At 35.9% G+C, this 16,546-nt stretch overlaps 1 protein-coding gene across 8 annotated transcripts in view; it reads left to right on the top strand.

The window, feature by feature from the left end:
* The window catches only part of DMD (dystrophin), a 994,758-nt gene that overhangs the window by 422,778 nt on the left and 555,434 nt on the right, over positions 1-16,546 (top strand). For all 8 annotated transcript variants that reach the window (XM_044441365.1, XM_044441364.1, XM_044441363.1 and 5 more), the window contains 2 exons: positions 2,790-2,984; positions 12,261-12,433. In XM_044441365.1, coding sequence (XP_044297300.1) covers positions 2,790-2,984; positions 12,261-12,433 — 368 coding nt within the window. The remainder of the gene's footprint in view (positions 1-2,789; positions 2,985-12,260; positions 12,434-16,546) is intronic.

Raw genomic sequence — 16,546 nt, 5'->3', positions numbered from 1 at the left:
ACACCATTGGAGCATTAACAGTTGCCCATCACTTGGGATTCCTTTTGTGAAAGCGATAAGATCCTGTGCAATGAATTCACAGAACATAAACACTATAACTACAGAAAAGGGTTTGTTAAAAGAAGGATAGCAGCAATGTTGGTTTTCAAATTTTAGAACAATCACATGTTGCTTAATGATGTAACATCAGATTAACATATAGACAGTACTGATCCAAAAACAGCCTTGTATGGATATTTTTTGCTATTTTTTGTCACCTAAATAAGCTGTACTGTTGAAAGTGAGAAACTTGTCAGATGGTTCTTTAATTGTGCTCTGTAATGATACTTTATTTAGAAAGAGCTTTTCCTATGTGAAGTGAAAAATCACAGCTCTTGGCAAAGGTCTCCCATATTACTATCACAGTGTAATTCTTCCATTTATGTTGCTATATGTGTACAAATGATTTGCAGCTAGACTGCACTCACATGGGATGTTATATGGGGGCTGTGCAAGTGATTGCTGCTATGTGCATAATCAGATTAGCGCTCAATATGGTAATCCCTTACACAGTCCAGTCAAGGTCCTCTACACAGTTCTGAGACATTTGTATGAGCACTGCTGTAAGCATCAAACTAGCCCTGTGTGTGTCCATGCAAACACAAACCAAAGAAAGTTAAGTCTCTACTGTGAAATGATGATTTGTATGAACAAACCTTTAATGTATGATCAATATGTAAAGTTTAACTTTCCAATGTAGTATATTATGACAAATATTCAATAAAAAAAGATTTTATAGCATATGGAGATATGACGGATCATCAAGGAAGAATCAAATCTTGGCATACATTAAAAGATGAAGGGGAAAAAATAGAATGGCTTCTTTATTCCCAACTGGTCTCAAGACTGAGAAGAGAAATTCAACAAGGAAGAGGTAGCATAAGAGATCTAATAGAATTTGAGAAGCTGATTTCACAGGAAAAAGAGCATGTACTAGGACAGATTTACAAGCCATTATTGAAATATGATACAGAAGCTGAACAAGTCAAAACATGTATGATAAGTTGGATGCAGAACCTTGGAGAAGATATGTCATTCCATCAATGGGAAACTTTATGGATGAAAACCTTAAGAGAGAATTGGTACAAGAAGTTCTTTCATTGGTTATCACCCTAGAGATATTCAAAGAAATGGACAAGATTTATAATGGAAAGTGTTGGAAATTCAAAGAAGTGGAAGGGACTTTTTATTGTATATAGTTTTGTGTAATAAGGTCAAAAATGCCTACTGAAATACAGAAAAAAAACTTTCGAATGAATGCTAGGAATATGTTATTGAGTATTTTACCTCCCAATAAATATGGGGGAATTATTTAAATATATGATAACATCAGCCAGAGTTACAATTGCAGCAAAATGGAAAACAGAAGACTACTCAACCGGCAAAGATTGGAAAATAAGCCAGCTGAATATGCAGTGATGGCTAAATTAACCAACTATGTAAATAGAAAACCTGTTAAAGAATTTAACTGGGAAGCATACACACACACAGAGAGAGAGAGAGACAGAGAGACAGAGAGAGAGAGTCATAAAAAGGAAGACCATTTAATGAATTTAGTGTTTAATGGAAAGCCTATTAATTTTTATTCTATTTGTAATTGAAAGTAAAAAAAATAATCTTTGGATATCACTAATGCATAATGTATACAATGATTAGATTAATATAATTGTTCTCTTGAAAGAAGGAAGGAAAGGGAAAGGGAGAAGGGGAAATAGGTGGAGAATGAAGGGGGAGAGGAGAAGAGAAAGAAAAGAGGGAAAATTAATTGTAATTGAGTTTGTGAATATGATGTGGGAAGCATAATAGCTTACGATTGTCTATGTCATGTGAAATCATTAATTGTATTTGGCTATTTACCAATTTAACAAGCATGGTTTATAACTATGTATTGTAAGTTTAGATGATGCAATGATTATTGCTAATATTGTATCTAGTTTTAGAAGCAATTTTTGTATATGGTCCCTAGTAACTTTTTTGTTCCAAGTTTTTTTTTCCTGTTTCTTTTTTTATTTATAAAAAATGAAAAGTATATAAAGCTTAAAGTTGATCAACAGCTAACTCTTAATGGAAATGTTGGATGGTACTCACACAAGTAATTTATGAAGTGAAAAATAGGTACTAGTAAGTTGTTTTTTGTTTTAATAATCTTCAGCCATTTCCCAGGACTCCAAAGACTGTTCAGTAAAGCTTGGCACTTTCCATGGAGCTTCCCTGACAGGAGTCTCCCATCTAATTTGCTTCTACTAACATGTTTCTAGGCATACTTGAATGGGCAGCTAGGAAAAGTCCAAGAAAATAAATGAAATAGATTGACTATTCTTATCTCTATCATCTTGGGACAATGGCCAAGTCATTCTAACTGCATATTTATTATTAGTGAACACAATCCAGGAACCTGATTCTATATTTGATAAGAATATGATAAAGCTGCATTGTTACAGCATGCATTGACAGCTTTGGCTTGAAATGAATTAGTAGGAGATACTTATCATGGTTTACGGTTTAAGGAAGAAACTGTCCAACTCATGGTTTCACAGAAATTAATATCCAGATGTCTTAGAATTCAGCTCTCCGCATTCCTGATCATTGGCCATGCTGACAGGAGCTTCTGGGATTGCAATTTGGCAACCCCAAATATCTGGAGATCAACCTGCTGTGAATCAAACATGTCTTGTTATATATTCTTTATTGAAAGTGCCATACACATTTTATGAAACTAAAATAATAATTCTGTTGTATATCCATACCAGCAAACTGTTTATGAAGAGACAACTGTTGTGATGACTGAAGGTATGACTGTGGAAACTTCTTATGTGCCTTCTGCATACTTGGCAGAGATCCTTCAGCTTCTACAAGCTTTGTCCAACATAGAAGACCTCCTTAATTCTCCTAGTCTGCAGGGCAGGGACTGTGAAGACTTTACTAGACAAGAAGAGTGCCTGAAGGTAAGAGTCACACAATTTAAATAATTTGAATATAATGTACTCTATTCTATGCAAGCACCAAAGGATCTTGGCATTGAACCTAATTTTTGTGGATGAATATTTCTATTGCAAAAAGAAAAATAAAATATGAGAACACACATAAAATAGCCTCTGAAATACAATACCCCTTTTTCACATCACTTCATTCTGCTTTCATATACCCCAATGAGGAGAGACTGATTTTGCCTTTTTCCTCCCCACCCCTTTTTGTACCATTTCATGACTTTTCAGTGCCCTTCTGAACAGCATCTGTGGCATAATATACCTATGTGTGCAGTGTGCATCTCTCTCTCTTTCTCTCTCTCTCTCATGTGTGTGTGGGGTGTGTGTGTGAGAGAGTGATAAAGACTCTTGCAGGAAACATGTAGCCAGCATAACATCACGATATAATGCTTTCCTCCCTCATTTTGAATGGGAAGGTATTTAATCTGTTTTACACACAGAGAGAGTCTAGCTTTGTCTTGACCAAAACAAAGATACATATTTTGCAGGAATTAGTAGCCCTAGTTACTCTCGAATATTGTGGAACCATGTTAGGAACAAAGGAACACAGACTATTTTTCTAGCCAACCCCAATGCTTTTAACTGGAGATGCCACAGAATTAAATCTTGAAGCCTTTGCATGCAAAGTATATACTTTACCATTGAGCAGCAGTCTCTTAATGGGACAAAGGATGCAATTAATAGGATTTTCGAATGAATGTAATTAAGACTCTATTTCATGTACAGGCTTCACACAAACCATTATGGGACCAGGGAGAATTTTATTGAAGACCAAATGAAAGTGAAAATACAACAATAGAAATAATAGATAAACAAACAAACAAATAAATGGCCTAACAGCAGAGACTGACATACAGCTCAAATTGCAGCACATTCAACACTTAAGTAGAAACCCACATCAAGGGAGTTTTCCGTTAGGCTATAAAAATGCTTTGTAGTATACAGTTTATTATATACAAACTGAATTATCTTGGCTGTATGTAATCGAGCTTTGAAAACAAAACCATTAGTCTGCTGGTAATTAGCCATCACAATTTGAGAGCATCCTATTTTAACAACACAAAACCAACAAAAATGAAGGACTATAGACTGGCTCAAGATTTAGTCATGTTTAACGTAGTTCCTCTGAAATAAATGGGGCATAAATTAGTCATGACTAGGGGCCCAGTAGCTTCAACATGTTTAGTATATAACTAAATCTATCCACATCATTTTTTTACCTGATGAGTTTAACAGAATTGCAGCTGCAAATGTCAGTGGGAGTGTTGAATGAATGCTTTATCACATCTAAAACCTTTGCATGTAGCAAACTACGTGAAACAAGTTATTGTTTTCTCCCTGATCATATCATTGTAGGTCGCCACATAATTGTTTTAAACAGAAAAGCAGCTTATACATAATATACTAAATCTAAGCTACATTATTTTCCAGGGATGGTGTTCTGAGAAAAGAAGTATTAAAATGTGTGGCTAGTTATCTCTGTTCTGAAATTAAAGTAGTTCTAGGTTGGCTTTGAATGCCTTTGACCATGACATCCTTTTGGATGGTTTATCTGGGTTGTGCTTAATAGGCATTGTGTTAAAGTGGTTCCAGTGGTTCCTTGAGCAGCAGTCTCAAAAGGACATGCTGCACGTCACAAGTTTCCATCTTGTCTTGCATGCTTTTTAGTATCTGCATCAAATGGATGGAGGAAGTCATCTGAAGATGTGGGTTGAAGTACCATCAATCCACAGATGATACTGCCCTCTAAACTCTTATTTACATCAACTTATCCCAGGGAGAATGTGGAATTCATGACCCAGTGTTGGCAAGCTACTTAGGAATGAATGTGGGTGAGCATGCTGAAATGTAAGATAAGATGAGAATAGCAATGGCTGGGAAATCAAATACTTTGGATTGTGGTTTACCATTTGTCTTAGATGAGGTTGCATTCCTAATATTGTATGTGCATTGTCTTGCAAAATTACACCCCCCCCACAACTTTCCACCTTTTGTTGTTTTACAACCTGAAATTGAGATAGATTTAATTGGCACTATTCTCAATTGATTTATGCAAGATATTCAGCAGTGGGAAGGCACACAATAGGATTTTATCGTGGCACAAAACAGGCAAAGTAAAAGGAGTAAATGCATACAGAGTGAGCAAGTGCCACTTTGTTTTGGTTGGGGGAGCACAGTATGGCTGATTTCTAAGTTAGCAGGACTAAATATATAAAGTGGAACTTCTTTATTATTTTTAAAGCTTTTGAGACTTATGTTTTTAACAGGATTCTCTGTCAGTGCATGTGCAGCTTTAAGGAGTGTTGGAAGAGCTGTTTGCCTCAAACACCTCTCTGCAGATTTTTACTTATTTTTTAGAGGAGGCTGATGATGAATATATTATTACTCAATACAAAGCACCTGCCATTTTCTAAGAATTTCACAGAGATGAAATATTAAGGTGGCCCTGCTTGCAAGCTCATAATTAAAGAAACATGATACGGAACTGTGGGAGGAGTGGTAGGAATTGTGAGAGATGAAAAAAGTAAGAACTACAGCAGCAGCTCATGTGATGGCCAGTGGACATTGTGAAATTAGTAACCACATTACTGTGTGGTTGTTCCAAAGCTGGGAAGCCACGGGTGAGGCCTCAAAATGGTCCTTGTTCTTATGGCTGGTAGCAGAAGTTAAAGTAATTATGATTAATTCTGTGGCTTGTTTGTGCAAAAACAAGAGATACTATTAACATTACTGTTAATGAACAAATACTTTGATCTTGTTCACTATGTCCACTCTCTGAACTATATTGGTCAGAGCAGCAGTGACCTAGGAAATTAGCAGGAGATGAATAGATCCCTATTAGTGCTCTTTAGTGTCATACATGTGTGCATTTTAGTATAATTTATACACATAACTAATCACTTGTTTGAACACATGTATTTGACATTAATGTAGCTGACACCAACTGTAATGATTAATGTGGTTACAAGTAACTATTGCTGTAGGTTTAATTTAACTGAACTATTAAAATGTCAAGAGATGTGTCTATGGGCACAGTTCCCATCTTCCTCCCAAATAAATCTCTCACAGCAGCAAATAGATCTTGCAGATTCATATGCTTGGGGAAAGGATATAGTTTTGATCTGAGCTTTGTTATGAATGAATATTTATTTACTTGTAAAATCATTCATCATTGTCATTATCCTGGAATGAAAACAGAGACATAGTGCATAAACTTTATAGGTGTTGGTTGGAGAAAGTTTAAATTAAATTGTAGTTGATATTATCCCCCAAAGATTTGCATAAATCAAAATTTAAATCAGTACTAGATGAAAATGTATTTTAGTATGCATTTTTTTACTCTTTCTTCATCCAAATAATAAGCTTTTAATTACGGGGTAAAACCCTACTAGACTAAGACAACATGTTTATTGGAAATTGCATAAACTGACATTTAAAGGTGTTTCTTTTTTACTCAAAACACTATGGTCATGATAGTATATTCAGAAAATATTCAGATGCTACGTAGATTAAAAATGTAGATCACTAGAGTGTTCCTGGAAGCATAGGTGTCCTGAGAAAGGGGCAAAGGGCATATTTGTTCTCCCTGAATAAGCCAGAATCTACAGATTCCCAACTCTCATCAAAACAAAACAAAACCAAGTCTCTAGACCTTGTAGAACCTGTGATATGAAGCAAAATGTGCAATTAAACTGCCTATTAATTTTGTGAGATATTCTCTTGATCCCACCTCCTGACTTTGCCTGAAAGGCTGTAGGGTTCACAATCCAAAGTCCTCTAACTTTGGAGCTGGGACTCCCAACATGAAACCCCCATCCTCACTGCAGAAAGAACCAATTCAGCTGTGTCTCTGAGGACATAAATGGACTTTGGAGAGGAGAAAGGGAGCATGCCAAAGAAAGAGGAAAGGAAGGGAGCCTGGAACCAACACCTTACAAGACACCCAAAAGCAAGCCATTCTTCTTGGCTCCCCATCCACTGCATTTTATCTAGACTGCTACAAACATCCAGATAGATGAAATGCAGACTGCAAAGCATGGAGGTGTGAATTCTGTAGTTATTTCCTCACCTTTTTTCTTTCCTTCTCTTTAGTTCACATTGGCGTGCACATCATGTGCTTTGCCTGGAAGATATTCAGAAAAGTGAAAATGTTATAGACCCTTTTTCCAGTGGACAAAAAGCTGCCAGAACTCTGGATCCCTTTAAAAAGGGGGATTTGAGTAGGAAATGGGTGGTTTTAGAGTGAGACTTACTTCCGTCAGATGTTGCTTCAATCACCTTTGTCAGATAAATGCCTTTCACTACAAAAAGGGTTTTGATCATAATTACATTCCCTTCACATGAGCTCTACATTTTTCCTCTCTATCTTGTGTTCCCATTGGGTTGCACATTTTGCAGTTGGGTTTTGTGTGCTGAGAAAAGTAGAAAGTTGCCCCCCCCCCTATTTTTTTACAGCTAATTGTAAACAAGTCAAACTCTTGGTGTTCATTAAAGGTGGGATTATTTGGAATCCAGGGACTTTGGACTGGGACACATGGAGACATATTTCCTAGCTCAAAACAAGTCATTTCTATTCAAAACGCCCTAGCCAATTCTTCATTCCCATGGTAGGGTCAATCATCTGTGATTGGATGACACAACAAGCCATTGTGGGTATAACAACAATGAATACAATCCATTGTTAGAATCTCTTGTTGCTCATGCGCAAGCCACCATGGGATTCACAAGGCATGGAAACTTATGGACAGCATCCCATGATGGGTTGTCATGTCATGCAAATATAGTCAATAATTGTGTATATCCAGATTCGTCTTTTTTCCCATTTTTGGACAGAAAAAATACAATACATCACGCCAATGATAATATAACATAACAAAAAACACAATAATAAAAAGTAAATAATAAAGTGTCCTCACCACCCTGGAGACCAATGCTACCACCATGCACATACCATAACAATTTATAATATATAATATACTTCAATTATTTCCATATCCCCTCCAGAAGTTCATATAATCTTGACTGGGTTTACAGCCTTTGCCTTCTATCAATACCGCTTTTACAAAATCTTCCCAAATTTCATTATATTTATTTGCTTTCATTAACCCACATTTAATTTTTATTTATGTCATTAGTTTATCGTTAATTACCATGTTCCATATTTCATTATACCATTCATGCCTTTACAAAACCCAATTCTGTTTCCTCCAGAATCTTTTTATTTAAATAAAATTTACCTGAATCAGAATATCATCTTGTCAATATTTAACCCCAAACAATCAAAAAATTATGGGTTCAGACATCATGCTGATAACCTATGAATGGGTTATTGGTAGGTTGTTGCTACAAACTGGAAGTGTTAATTAATATGTGATTTGCCACTTAATTCCACTTTTACATGCAAGCCACATCAAAGGATTACATCTGATCTTACATATTATTGAAACTATCTGGCTCCTTTAAAAAAGGGCCTTTTCAGCAGTAAGCTCTCCATTGTGAAATGCCATCCCAAGAGAGGCATGGGTAGTGTTTACTTTAATGTATTTTCTGTGCAAGACAAATGTCTGACATTTTTTCCCATGCAATGTCACCATTATACCAGGAATCCAAACACAGTGCGTGGAGGCACCATGGTGCATGTGGGTAGCTCCAATAGTGTCTGTGAAGGGACTTCCAGGGTACTGCTCATAAGCACCCACAATACTTTTAAAACTAATTTAATGCAAATATATATTTGTGTGTGTGTATCAATGACCATAAATGCATATGAAATACATACAGTGTCTGACCATTATGCATAGGTGTCAACAAAACACACTCCTAATAAGTGGCTATATGTTACCCATTCAAATAGTGTACACATTTTAAGTTCCTTAATTCATTGCATTATAGGTGTCGCATGTGCATCCTTCCAATGTTAAATATCTGTCTTTAGCTCTCAGAATGTAACAGAGAATCCATTTAAACTACACATTTGTTAATTTCCATGAAGCAGTACACAACTTAAAAGAATCCATTTATCAGTGATTAAAGATGTTACCAGTACAAATTTTTTCTTATCTCTATAATAATGTTTGCCTGAAAATAAACAATTACTAGGCATTGTCAAAACATACTTTTAAAACAAGCATTAGCTGCATTGCACCGCTAGTAATGGTCAAACTAGACAAACCCTTATTAAAAAGACATTGATACATCCAATAGACACAAAACAAACATTTTTTGCTTAATGAGATGCAACCACAAATGTGGTAAGTAGATGTCAAGGTGGTTATTTTGGTGCCCATGATAGTTTTTCAAATTCCCAAATGGTTTGGGAACCTCTGACTGAGCTGTGGCTTTAGCCAGATTATTTAGTCCTGTTTTAATGCTGTGTTCTAATTGATCACTGTTGGAATGCTTTATTTTCTTGTTTTGATTTTCTTGTTTTGATTTTATGTTTATTTCATTTGACATTCCTTTGTGGTTTTTAATTTGTTGATGCTTTGCACATCTCCCAGAAGTCTCTGGATATTAGACAAATGATAAATTGAAGGAATTAATGAATAAATAAAATAGTCAACTTTACTAAATTTAAGAAGGCTTTTATATAGTTTTGCTAACTTGCGTACATGTCATTATGTTTAACGATCATAGTGGCATTTTAGATTAGGAGTGGGAAGAAACAATGAATAATGTCAGTTCTGCTATAAAAACTTATTTTAATTTTTATATTGGTTTCATATCTTGTTTTTCTTCCAAGTTGATTATGGGATTGTTTTTCTTCACAAGGACAGTATGAATTTTCCCAAAAGTTCTGTCTTCATGACAGTGAATTGCATCCAGAAGTTCTCTTCTGACGATCATTGCCCAAAGGTCACCCATTTTCATAGCTTAGAAGCTATTTGAACACAAGCTTCTCTAGTTCATATCCAGTAACTCTAGGTGAAAAGCTCTCTTTTACCACTGATACGAGTAGTTGAGGCCAAGGAAATTTTAATAATCATTGCTTTCTATAAGGAGGATAATCTGATGTCATATAACATTTGTAGGTAAATCAGAGGCCTCCTCTAAAACTGTCCATTACCTCAAAATTATTACAATTGTTTGCTTCTCTTCTTCCCTAAGCTGTGATTTTATCTCCTTATTCACAGATATTATACATGTAAATCCAGCAGTTCTTCTTAGGAATCCTCACCACTTCTGTTTATGCTACATGTTTATTAATCACTCTAAACCATTCATTCTCCCAGTAAGAATGCATTCATAATCCTCTTTAAATATGCTGGATTTATGAAACTTGTAGCAAATATTATGATTCATAGTTCTAGTACATATTTAAGACTGCGATTTAGCAGTGGATCTTTTTCTGCCATTCATGAATGCTACAAGCTGTGCATCTCCCATTTATGACATCAGTATAAAAACTGAAATATGATTACAGATTTGGTATTCATTCCAGGACAATGCCTCATCGTGTACATATTTTGTTTTCCAAAAATATATTTGCATTTTTGTCAAAGGCATGCACATCTGGATTCTGTCAAGTGAGCCTAGGGAAGAACTGAGAAACTCAATTTCACAAATGAGGGCTAAATGGTAAAGTTTAAAATAGTTTTTCCCTTCAGCTGAGCAAAACCTAATTAAGCACAATTTGTATAACCTATGTGAACAAAGTCACTTTCCAACTTGATATGTCAGGAAGAAAAAATTGATGGATGCTTGGTATGCAAATGCCTGAAGAGCTCTATCAGTAAAGAATGCTGTCCATTTCTATTAGAGAAATGCAGATTTTAGATAGCAAAAATATATGGCCCTTGAACATTCTAGGATGTTGATATCATTTGAATTAAATGGATCAAGATCCCAAAGGCTACTGTCACTTCATCTGCTAATGCATTCTCTAATCCTCCTTTTTCATGCTGGAAATTAAAGGAGAGTGCAAAACAGCACTAGGTTACAAAAGCGGCTTGAACATTCTTTCAGTACGTGGGCAATAACAAGAATACAAACATAGATCCATTTATTATAAATATACATCATACTTACACATATGTATATGCAAAGAAAGACAGGCAACTTTATTTTATAGTATCTCAGAAAATCTGGAACAAAATAATATTCAAACATTCCACTGGTTTGGATAATGATATCATGACCTAATAAGCGAACAGACCTCTGTCTTTGTTAATAAATTCTTCATCTTGCTTATTGCTCTCTTCTGTGTTCTACTTTGTTAATGCACAAAACAAAACTGTACAGAGTGTTTGAAATGCAAGATTATAAGAAATTATGTGTTAGACCTTGGCAGTTGGGATCCAGTATAGGTCCAGGTAGAGGAAGATCAGAAGGAAATAGGTAGATTGCAAGATATGGACCAGATGGGAATTAAAACATAGGTGTCAGGCAAAAAAATGCAACAAAATGTTGTGACGTAGATTGGTCTTATTCACCTTTTCAGCTGTTTCTTTACATTTTCCTCCTCTGTCAGCTTTCTATCCCTGTTTCCCCCAATTCAAATAGTAAGCCAGCAATCTTTGTCTTCAGCCATCATTGGCAGTTTTGAGTAGGCAAATATTTCCCTTAGTGTTCTTTGTAACATTTTTGTTTGTATATGTACTTCTGCAAGTTTAGGAATAGTATGTATGTATCTACATCAGACAACTTTAAAGGAAATCAACCCTGACTGTTCTTTAAAAACTCTGATACTGAAGATGAAACTCAGTGAGAAGGAAGGATTCACCAGAGAAGACCCTGATTCTGGGAACAATTGAAAGGAAAAGGAGAAGGGGATGACAGAGGTTGAGGTGGCAAGACTGGGTCACTGGGGCATTCACGGTGGACTTGGGTGGTCTCCTAGGGAAGATGGAGGACAGGACAGGACAGCCTGGAAGAATGGGGTCATGAAGGGTCAGATTTGACTTAGTGACTAAACAAAACAAAAAAAAAAAGTATCCTCACAGACACATTGCACAGACTAAACAAGTTCCTCCTCGTTTGGCTCTTAGAGTGCATCCACTTCAAACAAACAAGCAAACAAACACCTTTCCCTTCTTTTCTTCATACCTGGCAGTCATAACTCCCCCCTCCCTTTGTCCATAGTATGCTTATATTTCCTAGTTCTCATGTTCATATAGCCTTGGAGTTGTTTTATCTTTATCAAGAGCAATAGTTTTTGTAAGGCACCTGCTGCTTTGCTTCAATTGTACCTAATGCACTCTTCATACATTTTTGTTGTTTAATATGGCATTGCAGAAAATTAAAGACAGCTTGGAAAGATACTCAGGTCAGATCGAAGTTATTCACAGTAAGAAGGGAGCAGTTTTGAAAAGTGCCACACCTGGAGAAACTGCAAAGATACAAGAAAAGCTGACTCAGCTTACTTACCAGTGGGAAAAAGTTAACAAGATGTATCGGGATCGACAGGCGTAAGTAATGTCTTTACATTGGTTTCCTATCTTATGACAAGCTTCATTACATTTTGGATTACAATGTAAGGTTGGATTTTCTTCATGCAAATTATTTGGTTGATTCCTGACTGAATCTGTCTTAATATTTGGACAGTGGAGGTGTTTCCATGTGGAAGAGTTGATAGATTCATACAATCCTTTGACTAAAAATAGCTCAGTGTATCTCACTGTTTGTATTGCTGCAATCAAGATAAAATGCACAGATCCCTTGGTAAAGATCAGGCAATTGTTTTCTTGACCTTTAATGAGCAACGTTAGAAGTGAAAGCAAGGACTGAAGGAATACATTTTGAGCAAGTAATTTGGGTCCACCCATCACCGTTAAGCCACAGCAGTGCTTTAGTGGTGGAAACCACTACCCCATATAACTAGAAGTGCAATTCTATCCATGTGTGGAGAGGGAAAAGGCCTATAATTCCCAGCATACCCACCACTGTTAATAGTGAATAATTAAATATAAAGTATGTAATTAATAATTAATAGATTTTTATAGATACTATAAAATGTGCATAGAACAGCCAAGTTCACAAGGTTTAAATAAATGTGATCTATCTAGCCACTAAATAAAGTAGGAATTCATTTTGAATTAGATGTTTCTCCACTTTGGCCTGTAACATTTATACTGGGGCTGAATGGATAAATTAAGGGTTGCGCCCGTGCAGTGAATTGAATGGAGCAATGGAGCATTGTCCCTTTTAATTTAACATTTCCATGGATATAAAAATACAGAATCAAAGGGGAGAAATCTTGCCTGCTGGTATTTCACCCAGTCTTCACATAGTCATGCATAGGCATTACATTGAGACATCCTGAAAAATTTGGAATCTAATTGTATTGAGAAAGCTAACAAACACAAGCTGTCCTCAGGTAGGCACTGTTTATGGTTTGGGATGTATCTGCTGGATATTAGTTAGAAAGGTTGCTGACTTGATCTGCTTTTATCTCCACAAATTCATATCCATAGATATGGCTTGTAAGCAGGTAAATTATTTTGCCTTCTTTGCACTAAGCACAGTCCATGTCATCATAAAACTACTGTGACATAGTATGAGATCATGCGCTGTTCTCCTTCGCAAGACCATGTGCCAAGGGAGATTAAAATTATTGATCACTGTAAATCTAAAGCCATAACTCTAAAACATGAGCACAATGAATTAAAATGAACTGAATGAGTAAAATATAAATGAACTGAGAATAGCACAACATAAACACCAAAGAGAAGCTAACTTACATTAAATGCATATCATTCAAAGGCAGATTTCTATAGCAGCAACAGGCTTTCAATGAGATCTGCAGACCAGATCTACAGTATAGAGTGGATTTTTGTGATGCAGTTTATTTGTATGAAACTGATGTCTTTTGGAAAACAGTTTGTAATTGATGTGTCCATAATAATAATTAATACAGTATCTTAATTATCTTATCAGTGAACAACAAAATAAAGTCTTATTTTGCGTTAAATGAATGGAACATTGTATGTCAAATTGTTGATAACATTTAAAGATATATAATTCTACCTGTAGTTGCGAGATATGCAATCTGTATCTAGCTGTTGTGCTCATTCTTCTTATTCCCCTCCTGTCTGACAATCTGAGATTTTAAACCTTTCATGGGTTTCCTTCAGCCCATTTAATTTAGCTAAACTGATGGTAGGAATGAGATGAGGAGATCATTTGGAACTGGAGTGGAAAGAATAAGTCATTAATCCTCTACAAGTCATGGCTGTTTGCTCCCCTCCCCCCAAAGTGTAACTTGGAGACAGATGTATAATCTGGGAAGGTTTCCAGGTTCGTTGTTGTTGTTTTTTAAATGAGGCAAGTCGGCATTATCTGCATTATGCAAGGTTTTTCTATTTGTCTCTGTGCCATCTGCAGCAGTGAAAATGAGTTATATTTGCATCACATGGTGAGGTGCTCACAGAGACAAGAGCAATGTTTTCTCAAAGCTTAGTCTCAGCCAAATGTTTAGTCTTCTATTCAACAAAAATGGAATTCCCTGTGTCTTTTAGAATTTTCAGTTTCTTACTAGATTTTTCTCCCTCTTCTACAGTTCTAGAAATATATTTTCTGATACAAGGAATGAGGTGTTGTGGTAATAACTATGGGCAATGGGTATGCCATCATACATCCATTTCTGTGCATGATCTGTATATTACAAATAAAAGGCATGAAACAGTAAATATACAGACGGATTGTATTTTAGTATAAGTTTGGGCCACCTTTAGATAGATCCACAGATGTTGATCTGTTGTAGGTTGCTACTCTTACAGGCAACTATCCTGTTCTATTATTAGATGAGACATCCAGCCCCTACCTGGTGGCTTCTGGCCACTCACAACCCTGCTGTCAATACTATCAGGCTATGTTACCATTTCCTTACATGAAACTATGTGAATTCATACATGTAGATACTTACATGAGCGCAGAATTGAATAGCTAAGCAAATAATTATTTAATTCAGCTAAATGAATGAATGCAAGGAAGCGGAGTGAAAAGGAAGCCTGGATGGAAGGATCGCTATGTTGCTAAATAAACTTACTGAGTAGTAACTATCACTATTGAGATGTAGTCGGCACATTTGTTTCAGGCATAAGTTATCACAAAACATTGTTCCATATTCATATTTTTTTAAAAGATAAAATCGCACAATATGGAGGAACTAGGAGTTTAAGTTATAATGTGAAACATTCTGGGACCAATTATATTAGATGATCTTTAATATAACTTTTAATTTTATGAGCTCTGACTGCGAACAGCACTGTCCTGTATGTTTGGTAGTTAGATATAGACTATATTGGCTCAGTAAACATCAAGGCAATACTGTTCTGTGAAAGAAAAAGATTTGTAAGATCTCTGTACAACAAATACTGTATCACAGGATGCATAATAGTCCCAGTTGTACTGTATGAAGCTTTCCCCACCAAATAACTGAAATTACTTTTCCCCCAACTTTGCAGCCTGTAAATGGGACCACAAATTTGTGAGAAAGGGATTTCAGCTTTTGTCCTATTAGTGAATACATATCACTGAAATCGCACAATTGTCTAGGCGATGCATTTTCCTAGAGCATTTTTTAACATGGATTGTACCAAATTTCTGCCCTGATTCACAGGTAGTTGTGCTACTGCTGCGGTTAATTGTTTTATGGTATATTTGTGACCATTTAAAATATTGAGATGTGTTTCTCATGGGCAGCCTAAGATATTTTGCTTCATGAGTCAGAATAGCGAACATCATTCTCTCTAGTCAAGGAGTGCAATACCCCTGAATAGGCACAGGACGTCTGTGTGTGTGATTATTCATAAAACACTATTATGCCACTTGCATCTTCATCCCATATGTTTACACACGTAATTTGCAGAATATACATCTGTGTCAATTAACTGTGTAATAGCTTGCAAAGCTTTCCCATCTAATATTGTATGATAGCTTTCTACAATGAAACAAAACAAGAATAAAAATGAGACAGAAAGATAATAGCTGATACTAGAAACTTTACGGTCATTTTTTGTTGATTAGTGAGTGTCATGGAGTGTAGTAGCTTTACAGTAGCTATTTTATAGTCTAAAATTAGAGAAGGGTTCTAATAACCCCAGTAGTGTCTATCTTCATTGTGCTTTCACTTTCCATGTTATCATAAAAGGAATTAGTCCTATTTGATAGCATGTGTCAGCTGGAGAGTATGAGCAGCATAGGTAGTATTAGGTACAAGTATTAACTCCACCTGCCCTTGAAGAGAACTGTAGAATCAATCTTCCTGTTAATTTCCATTTGAAATTATATTAGCATTTTGCAACTAACACTATGAAATAATCAGTAAAATGGGTCTCTGCCTGTGAAAGATGATGATACTCTGCTCATTTGTTTGAGCAAAGAATTGCAGCCTTTTTGCCCAAGACTCAAGCAAAAACAGTTTCCTTTGATGTAGCATTTCTCTAGCCAGAAGCAAGAAAGGAAATGGGAGTTTTTTCAGAAGATAGTAGGTGGCTCTATCTATGCAGTATGACTTTTAAATCACCCTGCCTCAAATGTGCCAGAAAGACAATGGGGACATTGGGATAGGGCATCCCTTC

Source organism: Varanus komodoensis, unplaced genomic scaffold (assembly GCF_004798865.1).
Source record: "Varanus komodoensis strain SLA01 unplaced genomic scaffold, ASM479886v1 scaffold4, whole genome shotgun sequence".
In the NCBI taxonomy this organism is placed as follows: Eukaryota; Metazoa; Chordata; class Lepidosauria; order Squamata; family Varanidae; genus Varanus; species Varanus komodoensis.
Note: the sequence above shows the minus strand (reverse complement) of the source record. Positions and strands in the feature narration are given on the sequence as shown.